Below are 12548 nucleotides of genomic sequence, written 5' to 3' on the forward strand. Positions count from 1 at the left end.
TGCACTAGAAGGAGTCAAGTTTTAAAATGAAAGTTTCAGATGGCACCAAGTCCCCTTCACTCTGCCATACCCACCCAGGCTTTGTGGCAGCTCAGGTGGCCACGGTACCACTGGGATGTCCCCTCCACCTTCTCCTGGTTTGGGGCAGGATAAAGGGAATTTTCTGCCTTGGACTTTTGCTTTCAGCTGAGTCTCTTGTAAGCAGCTGCACTGCTGAAATGAACAGCAAGTTTCTCAGGCAGTGGCTGCTGCTGGGACTGATCCCACTCCAGGGTTAGAGTTCCAGCTGGAGCCTGGGGTGCAGAACCAGGGACACTGCTCAGCTCTGAGGAACATTTTGCCCTCCAGAAGGAGAAAAGGAGTCAAGAGGTCCTACCTGGAACCCTCCTTTGGGGAGGAAGGGACAAGAGAGATGCCAGAATTGAGCAAACAGAGGATTCCATCCCATCCACCTCATCCTCAGGATAAATGGGAGGGATCCCCAGGCTCAAACCCCTTCCTGCTTCCCCTTCTTCCCTTGTTCCTCTTTGCTTGGGCATCCTGGGAGGATCCCATCCATTCCTCTGCCTCTGCTCCTGCTCCATCCCAGCCTGAATCTGTGTGTTCCTGCCTCCAGCTCCCAACTGCTGCTGACTCCAGGATTCCAGCCTGGATTTTCCCAGGGCTGCCCTGCAGCCTCAGTGGTGATGTGAGAGTTTTCGGGGAAAGGAGGGAGGAACAGCCAAGACTGAGCAGGGCAGACCAAGAAGACACCAAACCTAAAGGGCAGGAGAAGATGAAACTTCCATGGAAGTGTTGAAGGCCAGGTTGGATGAGGCTTGGAACAACTTGGTCTAAGGGGAGGTGTCCTTGCCCATGGTAGGGGAGTTGGAACTGGATGATCCCTAAGAACAACCCAAACCATTCTGGGATTCTAGGAAGATAAAAAAAAGGGGAGAATGAAACTGCTTTGGTAAGACAGAATCTCCACATCACTCCACATACGAGAGCATCCTAACAGGACCCAAAATTCACTGCAGACTCCCAGAAAATGTCTTTAATACCTCTTTCCTTTGCTTCCAACCCTTCAGTCCCAAGTCTTCCTTGAGCTCAAGGTGAGGAGGGGTTGGGAGCAAAAGCTGCTCTGGCTTCTCAGAGAAGAAAAAGCATTTTGCAACCTGAGTGAATGCCCTTAGACATCGCTTGAGCTTTCCTCTTTTGTGAGATTCTTCTCACAGCCACTCTCTGAGAAGGTCTTGTATGAAAAGAGGTAGGAGAGCACCTGGAACAGGATGGAAAGTGATAGAATCATAGAATCAGCTGGGTTGGAAGGGACCTCTGAGATCATCAAGTCCAACCCTTGAAGGAAAAAGGAGATGTCTCTTACCTAGAGCTATGAAGCTGAAGACCCATTGGGCCACTGCTGCTGTCTGAAGCCTTCTGGGCAGTGGTGTGGAGAGAGGAGCAAACTCAACCTTCATCTTGGGCTCCCTGGGGACGTCTCAAAAGGAGAAGGAAGCTCTGCAGGTGGCACATGCAAAGGGCAAAGTCAATGTTTACCCAGCCTTACAGTACAGGGGATTGGGCAATGTACAGTGGTGGTGGTTGCCCACAGCCACCCTCTGGTGTGGGGAGGAAGGGTTCCTTCCCACCAGGTGTCACCACATGTATGTCAATGTGACATCCAGGTGAGTATTTCATCTTTTTGGCACTGGAATCTGGGGAGTAAACTCCCTTCAGGACTTAATCCTGCCTTCAGGTGCCTGTTTCTGAGCTGTTTTGCAATATTTAGATGTTGGCAGAGAGGATGAGCCAGGCTTTATTGTCCCTGTTCTCCTACAAACCACCCTGTGCAGGGCAGGAAGGAACAAGCAAAAGGGATAAGGATGGGCAGGTCACTTCACAGAAACCCAGAATCATCACAGAATCCCAGAATCATTTGGGTTGTAAGGGACCCCAGAGATCATCAAGTCCAAGCCTTGATCCACTCCCCCCGTGGTTCCCAGCCCATGGCACTCAGTGCCACATCCAGGCTCTTTGGAAATAGCTCCAGACACGGAGAATCCACCCCTTCCCTGGGCAGCCCATTCCAATGCCTGATCACCCTCTCCAGAAAGAAATGCTTTCCAATCTCCAACCTAAACCTCCCCTGGCACAACTTGAGACCATGGCCTCTTGTCTTGCTGAGAGTTGCCTGGGAAAAGAGACCAACCCCCCCCTGGCTCCAACCTCCTTTCAGGGAGTTGCAGAGAGTGATGAGCTCTCCCCTGAGCCTCCTCTTCTCCAGCCTCAACACCCCCAGCTCCCTCAGCCTCTCCTCACAGGACTTGTGCTGGATCCCTTCACCAGCCTCCTTGCCTTGTGTTTGCAAGGGACATGATGTGGATGGGGTTCAGTCTCAGCCAAGGAGGTAGAGAAACAATGCAATGATGTTTATATATATTTATATTTATATTTATATTTATTTTTATTTTATTTTTATTTTTATTTTATTTTATTTTTTATTTTTATTTTATTTTTATTTTTATTTTTATTTTTATTTTTTATTTTTTATATTTATATTTATATTTGTATTTGCCTTTTATATATATAAAGCACCTATCACCATATTGATAACAGTCATTGGAACCACTCTGACAGTAGAAGTAAGAACAGGGGTCAGCCTGTTAGTACCTCAGCACTTCTGTCTCCAACCAATTTAAAAGAAAAATAAAAAAGCCACAAGACTTTGTGTGTGGGGTTGTGAGAAACCTGGTAACTCTGCCAGGAGATGGATGGATGGAGGGATGGATGGGTGGATGGGTGGATGGGTGGATGGATGGATCGCTGGATGGATGGATGGGGCATCCACATATGTGGATGTATAAGAATGGAATCACATAATTCCAGCTTGATTTGGGTTGGAAGGGACCTTACAGACCATCTAGTTCCAACCTGAGCCATGGACAGGAACACCTCTCCCCAAACCAGGCTGCTCCAAGCACTTTCCAGCCTCCCCTCCAACACTTCCAGGGATGGAGCAGCCTCAGCATCCTTGGGCACCTTCGGCCAAGGTCTCACCCCCCTCCCAGCACAGAATTTCTTCCTGAGATCTCATCTCTATCTCCCCTCTTCCACTTTGAAACTGTTGCCCCTTATCCCATCACTCCAGGTCTTTTTCCCTCCCCAGCATTCCAGGAGCCCCTCCCTTTTTTTTTCCATTACCACCTCCCTTTTTTTTCCATTTCTACCTCCCAGCAGGTACAACATCTGAACTTGCCAATCACCATCCAAAAGCTGCAATTTACTGGATGAAAATTTAAAAATGCAGAAATTCTGGGGGCTGGGGGGTGGTTGGAGAGAAAATCCTCAGGGAACTGAGAAGCCACTCAGGTAAAGAAAGGAATCATCTGGCTGGAGGCCTGGGAAAACCAAGGGTCTCCTTGTAACCAGGATACAGAATAAATGCTGCTGACAGATGGAATTAAATAAGAAGCCAATCAGCTGCTGCAGCATCAGCCCCACACACAAAGGCCAAGAATTACAGAATCAGAACTGAAATAAATAAATAAATAAAAGCCCTTGGCAAAATCAAACCCAAAGGTGTCAGCTAGAAAATAATTCCTCCTCTTTGCCAGGTCCAAGGAAGAGGCTCTGAAGAATTGACTTCGTTTTCCCAGAGTCACTTGAAACAACAGAGCCCTGGTGGAACCCCAAGGGCTCTTTCCCAACTAAATCCATTGCTTTCATTGGGTGGAAACTGGTTTAGATCTTGCTTGAATCTCTCCCCATCCTTTCTCTCCTGCTGCAAAGGTCTGGCCCCTCTCTGCTTTGAGAAAGCAAAGGAGGATTTGAACCCTTTGGAGATTTTTCCAGGTGAGAAACCACCAGCACGTTCTAAAATACTGTGGGAATACGTGGAATTCCAGGGGTCCTGCTTTTCCTGGGCTGTGCAGCCCCCTGCAAGGTGTCAGGGAGGCTTCTGGAGGGATAAAGGAGTGTCCTGGTTTAGGGCAGGATAAAGGGAATTTTCTGTCTTGGACTTTTGCTTTCAGCTGAGTCTCTTGTAAGCAGCTGCACTGCTGAAATGAACAGCAAGTTTCTCAGGCAGTGGCTGCTGCTGGGACTGATCCCACTCCAGGGTTAGAGTTCCAGCTGGAGCCTGGGGTGCAGAACCAGGGACACTGCTCAGCTCTGAGGAACATTTTGCCCTCTGGAAGGAGAAAAGGAGTCAAGAGGTCCCACCTGGAACCCTCCTTTGGGGAGGAAGGGACAAGAGAGATGCCAGAATTGACCAAACAGAGGATTCCATCCCATCCACCTCATCCTCAGGAGAAATGGGAGGGATCCCCAGGGTCAAAGCCCTTCCTGCTTTCCCTTCTTCCCCTCTCCCTCTTTGCTTGTGCATCCTGGGAGGATCCCATCCATTCCTCTGCCTCTGCTCCTGATCCATCCCAGCCTGAATCTGTGTGTTCCTGCCTCCAGCTCCCAACTGTTGCTGACTCCAGGATTCCAGCCTGGATTTTCCTAGGGCTGCCCTGCAGCCTGGGTGGTGATGTGAGAGTTATTGGGGGCAAGGGGGGAGGAATCTGGGATCAATTTTCCAGTCTATTTGTACAGATTTAGTCTTTTTTTTCCCTATTTATCATTCCTGTTTCCTTCAAGCTGTGTAGTTTAGTTCCCAACCCATCAGTCTCTCTCCCTTATTCTCTCTCCTTTCTTTATCAGGGAGGAGAGGGGATTAATAGAGAGCAGCTGTTAATTGGTTTAATTGCCAGGCCAGTGTTAAGCCCTGACAAGGAGTGAAAAGTCCTTCCAGGGACATCCCTGCTTCAGAGATGATGCTTCAAGGTGTTTTCCATCCTGCATCCTTTTCCTTGTTGGATCCCAGCCATGCCAGAGAGATCTTTTGGCCAATGCAAAGGGTCACACCTGAGCCCTGGCTTCACCTGGACACATGGGAAGCATTTTCTGCTCCCAGGAGTTTCAGGCTAAGCCCTGGGGCAGCAATATTTTTAGTTCCTGAAGCACCAGGACTGCGAAGAGTCCCAGCTTGTGGGGTTTTTTATGACAAGGAAATGTCCAGGTTCTGGATTTATCAAGAATAAGTTTGCTCCTTGGATGAGCTGACCTAGGAGTGGAGTAAGGCTCGGCTGGGTCATAAATATTCATGTCCTGCTCTGCTGTGGATATTTGGCTTTTTGTCTTTCAACTTCTTGAAATCAGGAGAGAAAAATACCTACCTAAGGAGGGCTTTGAAACCCTCTGCTTAAATTAGAGATAGATCAGAGACTTCCAGATAGTCAGGAGGAGCCCAGGGAACTGCATCTCATTGCTGTGTGTGGATAGAATAAAATCTGTGGCTTGTTTTGGAGAAAAGCATTGCTGTCTTTCTGAAGTACTAAATCAGCTAAGAAGTAGGTAGGAGAAGGCTTTGAGGAGACCTTAGAGCATCTTTGAGTATCTGAGGAGGAAAGCTAGAGAGGGGCTTTTGAGAAGGGCATGGAGTGATGGGATGAGGGGAAATGGGGGAGGTTTAGGTTGGACATTGGGAAGAAATTCTTCAGTGTGAAGCTGCTGAGCCCCTGACCCAGGATACCCAAAGAAATTGTGGCTGCCCCATCCCTGGAAGTGTCTCAGCCCAGGTTGGATGATTGGAGCAACCTGGAAGGTTATCCCTGCCCATGAGGTTGGACTGGATGATCCCTAAACCATTCTATGAACAGGTTGTTCTCTGTAATCATTTTATCAGAGGCCTTTCTGACTCAGTTGATCAATGTCCATCTCTGAGCAGAAGAAGAATCCCCTAAACCCTGAGTCACTGAGCAGACTTTTCAAGTCCCCAAGCTTTGCAAGCCAGCACAGTGGGACATGGCCATGAGTAGAACCCTGGGTCAGAACTGAGCAAGCCTGGACCCAAAAGGACACATGAAAAGGTCAATGAATGTAGGAGAAGACAGACATCACACAGCTGTCCTGCTTTGCCTAGAAGGAGCTGGTTATGGCTCCTTTCTAAATCTTTTGCTGGAACCCCCCCAAACATAGACCCTATGGGACTTGGTGCCCAAGAGGCAAACCTTAAAGGTCTCTCCAGCTCACTGATCCTCCTTTCTAATCCCAGATAACTCCCTTTCTTTCCCTAAATCCTCTCAGGCATTCATCTATGCTCCTAGATGCTCCTGCCAACATTTTTTTTCCCTCCAGGGGGCAAAATTATCAGAAGGAAACACTGAAGTTTATCAGAAGAAAACTTCATCACAAGGAAACTAAAGGTGGTTTTTTTTTGGTAGCTGCCCAATGGTAACTTTGAGTCTCATTCCTTCCTGACCCATCACACCACCAGCTGTGGGTTTATCCCCCCTCTCAGGTCCTCCTTTCTTAAGATCTTCCCACCACACCAAACTTCTGTGATACCTTTGCACCAAGCTTGGTCCTCATCCATCTCCAGCCTTGGGTAGGAGGCTTCCACTTCTACCTGCTGCTATTTTTCTTTTAATGTAAATTCTTCCAGAATACAGACTTTCAGATTGTTTTACTCCCTCTTCTACCTGCTGCAGAATCATTTCTTCTGCAACCTGGCTGTGTCACAGCAGTGATTTTCAGTACAGAGCTTCCCATCTTTTAGAACACTTGAATTATCAGTCCAATTCTTCCTTTTTTTTTCATGCACTTAAGTTATTTGCTTTATGGAACACCCAGATATGGATTTGCTTTGGCTCCTGTCCCATTTGTCCTTGAAGCACCCTCCCAACATATGTGAATCATAAACAACTTTGACAAGGGAAACAAGAACACCCCAGGCAGATCCTATTTCCCAGCAGTTGGGTGCCATTAGAAAATGATTTAAGACATGAGAAGCCACTAAAAAATCCCCTGTAAGCTGCCACCTGCAGTGCTGTCATCTTCTTTTGTCCCTGGTCCTACAGGCTGGGGGCAGTTCAGACCAATGTCATTAACACAGAGCTAAAGCCTGCAAAGATCTGGGAATGTCTGGGACAGCCCTACCATGGCCAGGACATGGACACTGAGGTGTCCATGGAGATAAATAAAGGAAAACCAACTGTGTCATGGGCTCCATCACAAGCAGAGTGACCATCAGGGCAAGGGAAGGGATTGTCCCCACTGCCCTGCTCTGGTGAGACCCCTCTGAAAGGCTGGGTCCCCAACACAGCCCCACTGGAGGTGTTGGAATGAGTCCAGAGGAAGCCATGGAGATGATCCAAGGGCTGGAGCAGCTCTGGAGCCAGGGGAAGAGAGTTGGGGTTGTTGAGCCTGAAGAAGAAAAGGCTCCAGAGGGACCTTAGAGCATCTTCCAGTGGCTGAAAAAGTCCTGTAAGAAAGATGGGGCAGAACTTAGAGCAGGGTTTGTAGTGATGGGTTTGAACTAAAAGACCTATCACAATGACAGGACCAGAGGAAATGGTCTGAAGTTGCACCAGGGGAGGTTTAGAGCAGATCTGAGGAAGAAGAGTAGTCAGAGGTTGGAAGGGGCTGCCCAGAGAGGTGGTGGAGTCCCCATCCCTGGAAGTATTTAAAAACCATGTGGATGAGGCACTTCAAGACGTGTTCCAGTGGGTGATACAGATACTGATCTATAAAACCACATTATTGGAGGGAGGAATGTTGAGAGCTGCTGGTGATCTTGGGGGTCTTTTCCAGCCATGGGAATTCTGTGATTCTGTAAAAGAGGGGAGGGTCAGAGTGGATAAAGGGAAGGAATTCTTCAGTGTGAGAGTGGGGAGACACAGGGACAGGTCCTGCAGATGGATGCCCCATCCCTGGAAGTGCTGAAGGCCAGGCTGGATGTGGCTTGGAGCAACCTGGTCTTAGTGGTCCCTGCCCATGGCAAGGCTTGAACTAGATGACTTTTAAGGTTCCTTCCAACCCAAATCAGTCTGGGATTCTCCTGGCAGCAGCATCCACTCCCCCTGTCTAGCTGGTGAACGTGCTCTTCATGCTGTCACTAGATGTAGGAGAGACTCTCAGACCTGCCCAGAATAATCTCCAGGAGCTCAGGTTTGTCTGAAAAGCATCCTGGCTTCATTGGAGGATTCCAGGAGAAGAAGAATTCTCCAGGCAATAAATCAGCTCCCCAAACATCCCAGTTATCAATGCACAGGGGATGGTATTTCCCACCTCCAACACCAGCAGATCCCAGCATGGATGGGACAGGGAACCCCTGACTGCCTCAGGGGGAAGGGGGGAATCTCCCCAAAAGATTGAGGACCCCAAGATTGATTTGGGGTGTTGCAAAACATCAGGTTCACTGTGGTTTGCATCCCCCCACAGGATGCCTTTAGCATCCTCTGCACAGTCAAACCCCAGCCTGGCACAGCCACCCTGATGTCCTTGGCCATCCCCAAGACCAATGTTCCACCATGTGGCCTTTTCCCAGAAAGGGCTTGGAAAAGCTATTCCTGCTTCCTGCTGGGGCTGCTGTAATTTAAACACGGAGACATTTTTATTTCTTTTAACTCTCATCCTCTCCAAGTGAGGTTTGCAGCCAGCAAATCAATCCAGCTGATTAGAGCTAATGGGTTTTACTTGACGTAAGCAATTAAATTATTTCCAGAGCAGGTTCCTGAAAGGGAGTGAGCAGCCATGCTGCAGGATTTATATTTAACTATAGATTTTGTTGCAGGAGATGCTAAGCCCTTCTTTTTTTTTTTTTTTTTTTTTTTTTTTTTTCCATTCTGCATCTGGTATCTGCAGAGCAGTGAGGAGTCTCCTGATGCTGCAAAACCTCCCAGAGCACTTTTGCCCAGGTCTTCTCTAAAATAAAATAAAATAAAAGAAAGAAATAAAAAGATGGGGAGGGCATGACAGAGCATTTTTGGGTGAGGTGAGGTCAGGCTTGCAGCAGATGAGGGAAGCTCTGTGCAAGGTTCAAAAATCACATCGTGCAGATGCAAATCCCCCATCCCTGAATGGGTGGGAGGTGTTGTGCAAATCCCCAGCATGGAGGCACTGAGGGGACACCCCTAGGTCCAAACTGGGACCTCTGCAAAGGGTTTCTAGGGGTTATATAATATAATACAATATAATACAGTATAATATAATATCATATATAACCTCATTTCAAGGTTGATAAAAAACTGGCCCAGGTTGCCCAGGGAGGTGGGAGAAGCCCCATGCCTGGAAGGATTCCAGGTGAGGTTGGAGAGGGTTCTGAGCAAGCTGTTCTGGTTGAAGATGTCCCTGCTCACTTCAGGGAGTTTGGATCAGATGAGCTTTAAAGATCCCTTCCAATTTAGACCATTCTGGAATTCTATGGTTTTATACTAAGGCAAATTAATTCATTGAATCCTTCTGGTTGGAAAAGAGGTCAGCAGGGCCAGTCATCAATCCAGCACTGCCAAGTCCACCACAAACCATTCCCTGCATTGCTCTAACAGCTCTTCAAGACGCAAACTCCAAAGCAGCAACACCAATGAATTTGAAAATGTTTCCTCCAGGAAGCATCTGAGAATGGGCAGAGCCACTGGGAGCATCAGAGCTCAGACCCAGATGGGTTTCACACCCTCAAAAATCACTGTGGCAGCTTTGGGATAAACAAAATTATAGAGAGTGTTTAAAAATATGCACATCCTTGGGGTCTACCAGTACAGGAATTCAATCCCATTGCAACATAGAATCATAGAATTGGCTGGGTTGGAAGGGACCTCATAGATCATCAAGTCCAACCCTTGATCCATTACCACTGCAGTTCCCAGCCCATGGCACTCAGTGCCACATCCAGGCTCTTTGGAAATAGCTCCAGACACGGAGAATCCACCCCTTCCCTGGGCAGCCCATTCCAATGCCTGATCACCCTCTCCAGAAAGAAATTCTTTCCAATCTCCAACCTAAACCTCCCCTGGCACAACTTGAGACCATGGCCTCTTGTCTTGCTGAGAGTTGCCTGGGAAAAGAGACCAACCCCCCCCTGGCTCCAACCTCCTTTCAGGGAGTTGCAGAGAGTGATGAGGTCTCCCCTGAGCCTCCTCTTCTCCAGCCTCAACACCCCCAGCTCCCTCAGCCTCTCCTCACAGCATCTCTGCTGGATCCCTTCACCAGCCCAGTTGCCTCCTTTGGACCTGCTCCAGCACCTCAAGCTCCTTCCTGAGGGGCTGAGGGGCCCAGAACTGGACACAGGACTCAAGCTGTGGCCTCCCCAGGGCTGAGCACAGGGGCAGAATCCCTTCCCTGGACCTGCTGGCCATGCTGTTCCTCAGCCAGCCCAGGATGCCATTGGCCTTCTTGGCTACCTTGGTTGCAAATCTTCTCCACAGAACTTGGGTCATCAGTGTAGGGTGATGTCATTCCAGTTTTCCTCCTTGCTGTTTCTACAGAAAAATAGGCTGGTGAAGGGATCCAGCAGAGGTGCTGTGGGGAGAGGCTGAGGGAGCTGGGGGTGTTGAGGCTGGAGAAGAGGAGGCTCAGGGGAGACCTCATCACTCTCTGCAACTCCCTGAAAGGAGGTTGGAGCCAGGGGGGGGTTGGTCTCTTTTCCCAGGCAACTCTCAGCAAGACAAGAGGCCATGGTCTCAAGTTGTGCCAGGGGAAGTTTAGGTTGGAGATTGGAAAGAATTTCTTTCTGGAGAGGGTGATCAGGCATTGGAATGGGCTGCCCAGGGAAGGGGTGGATTCTCCGTGTCTGGAGCTATTTCCAAAGAGCCTGGATGTGGCACTGAGTGCCATGGGCTGGGAACTGCAGCAGTAGTGGATCAAGGCTTGGACTTGATGATCTATGAGGTCCCTTCCAACCCAGATGATTCTATGATATTTTATTATTATTATGGTCCCTCAGCTGCAAAATGATGTTTGCCATCACCTTATGCCAGGTGCAGCCTGGCTGGAAACACAGGGCTGGGAGCTGACAGTGCCTATTTTGGGGTGACTCCTCCCCCTTTGCTGCATGACCTGGGTGTGCTGGTGGCTCCAGCTTCTGCAGAAGCCAAGTGCAGTGCAGCAGGAGCCAGGTGACTTTGTAGTCTTGGTTTTAAAGGTAAAACTCAGCCTAAAAAATGATAAGAGCTTCCATCAGGGGTGAAAAGAAGCAGCCACCCTACTGCCAACACATGGGGTCTGAAAAAAAAAAATCATGGCACGTTCCCAACCCAGGAGATGAGAGGAGCTTCCTGAATCTTTAATTATAATCAATGTTTTTAATTGCACTGGGTGTAAATGCAGGGATGATAGAATCCTTATGGATAAAGCAATGCCTGGGCACAAACACCTCAAGCTGTCATTTAGTTATTTTTATTCCCCCAGCAGCTTTTCCATTCAGCCTCCCCCCCATCAGCAGGTTCTCCAAGCCCATCCCTGAAAGGGGTTTCCACAGTTTACCTACAGGCAAGGATGAAATTAGGCAAATCAAGGCAAAGAAAAAAAAAACAAAAAAACCCCAACCCAGACCTCAGGGGTCCAGGATTCAATACAGAGATGGAAAGCATTGGATTAAAGAAACAATCCTGGCAGGAGTAATCCTGCTTTTCATTGCTCTCTCCACAGCTGCCGTGGCTGCCTGGTGGGAATTGTTCTTTTTTCTTGCTGTAATTCTGGATCTGAGTGCAGGGTTTTGGAGGCACTGGGCTGACTGGTTTGATGGGAGGGATGCTCCCAGTGGAAATGAGCTGGCGGTGCAGCCTTGCTGATAAAAAACCTGATGGCTTCAAGCCTGGAGTCAGCTTTGTGTGGTGAGCCCGGGAGGTGGATGCTGCAAATGGACTTTATTTGGGTTCAGGGATGAAGAAAGGGAATAAAGAGAAAGGGAATAAAGAGAAAGCGAATAAAGAGAAAGGGACAGGGAGGGAGGGAGAGAGGGAGGATGGGAAGGGGTAGACAGATGAAGGATGGAGGGATAGAGGGATGGGGGGGTGGAAGGATGGTGGATGGAGGATGGAGAGGTGGAGGGATGGGGAATGGAGGATGGAGAGGTGGAGGGATGGAGGGGTGGAGGGATGGGGGATGGAGGGTGGAGGAGTGGAGGGATGGAGGGTGGAGGGATGAATGGATGGGGGGTGGAAGGATGGTGGATGGAGGATGGAGGGATGGAGGGATGGAGGGATAAATGGATGGGGGATGGAGCTGTGGAGAGGTGGAAAGGTGGAGGGATGGAGGGTGAAGGGATGAATGGATAGGGGGATGGAGAAGTGGAGGGATGGGGGATGGAGGGATGGGGGATGGAGGGATGAATAGATGGAGGATGGAGGGTAGAGGGATGGGGGATGGAGGGATGAGTGGATGGGGGTGGAAGGATGGTGGAGGGAGGATGGAGAGGTGGAAGGATGGGGGATGGAGGGTGGAGGGATAAATGAATGGGGGATGGAGAGGTGGAGGGATGGAGGGATGAATGGATAGAGGGATGGGGGATGGAGGGATGGGGGATGGAGAGGTGGAGGGGTGGAAAGGTGGAGGATGGAGTGGTGGAGGAATAGATTGGAGAGACAGAGCTGGAGTGAAGGTCAGAGGGGAGAGGATGGAGAAGGTGGAAGCAAGGTTGGACAGGAAAATGGGGAATGGAGCTCAAGGTGGGCTCTGGGGATAGGAATCCATCCTGGGAAGGAGCAGCAGGAAGCAGACGCCCTCTGGCCCGAGAGCAGGAGTGG

The 12548-nt window shown here is 49.2% G+C and overlaps 1 protein-coding gene across 1 annotated transcript in view; it reads right to left on the bottom strand.

The window, feature by feature from the left end:
• Nucleotides 1-1460, bottom strand: part of MOGAT2 (monoacylglycerol O-acyltransferase 2) — a 28584-nt gene extending 27124 nt beyond the window's left edge. The window contains exon 1 of the mRNA XM_008495185.2: nucleotides 1367-1460. Within this exon, the coding sequence (XP_008493407.1) occupies nucleotides 1367-1460 (94 nt within the window). The remainder of the gene's footprint in view (nucleotides 1-1366) is intronic.
• Between the last annotated feature and the right edge of the window lie 11088 nt (nucleotides 1461-12548).

The sequence above is a fragment of the Calypte anna genome, chromosome 1 (assembly GCF_003957555.1).
Source record: "Calypte anna isolate BGI_N300 chromosome 1, bCalAnn1_v1.p, whole genome shotgun sequence".
In the NCBI taxonomy this organism is placed as follows: domain Eukaryota; kingdom Metazoa; phylum Chordata; class Aves; order Apodiformes; family Trochilidae; genus Calypte; species Calypte anna.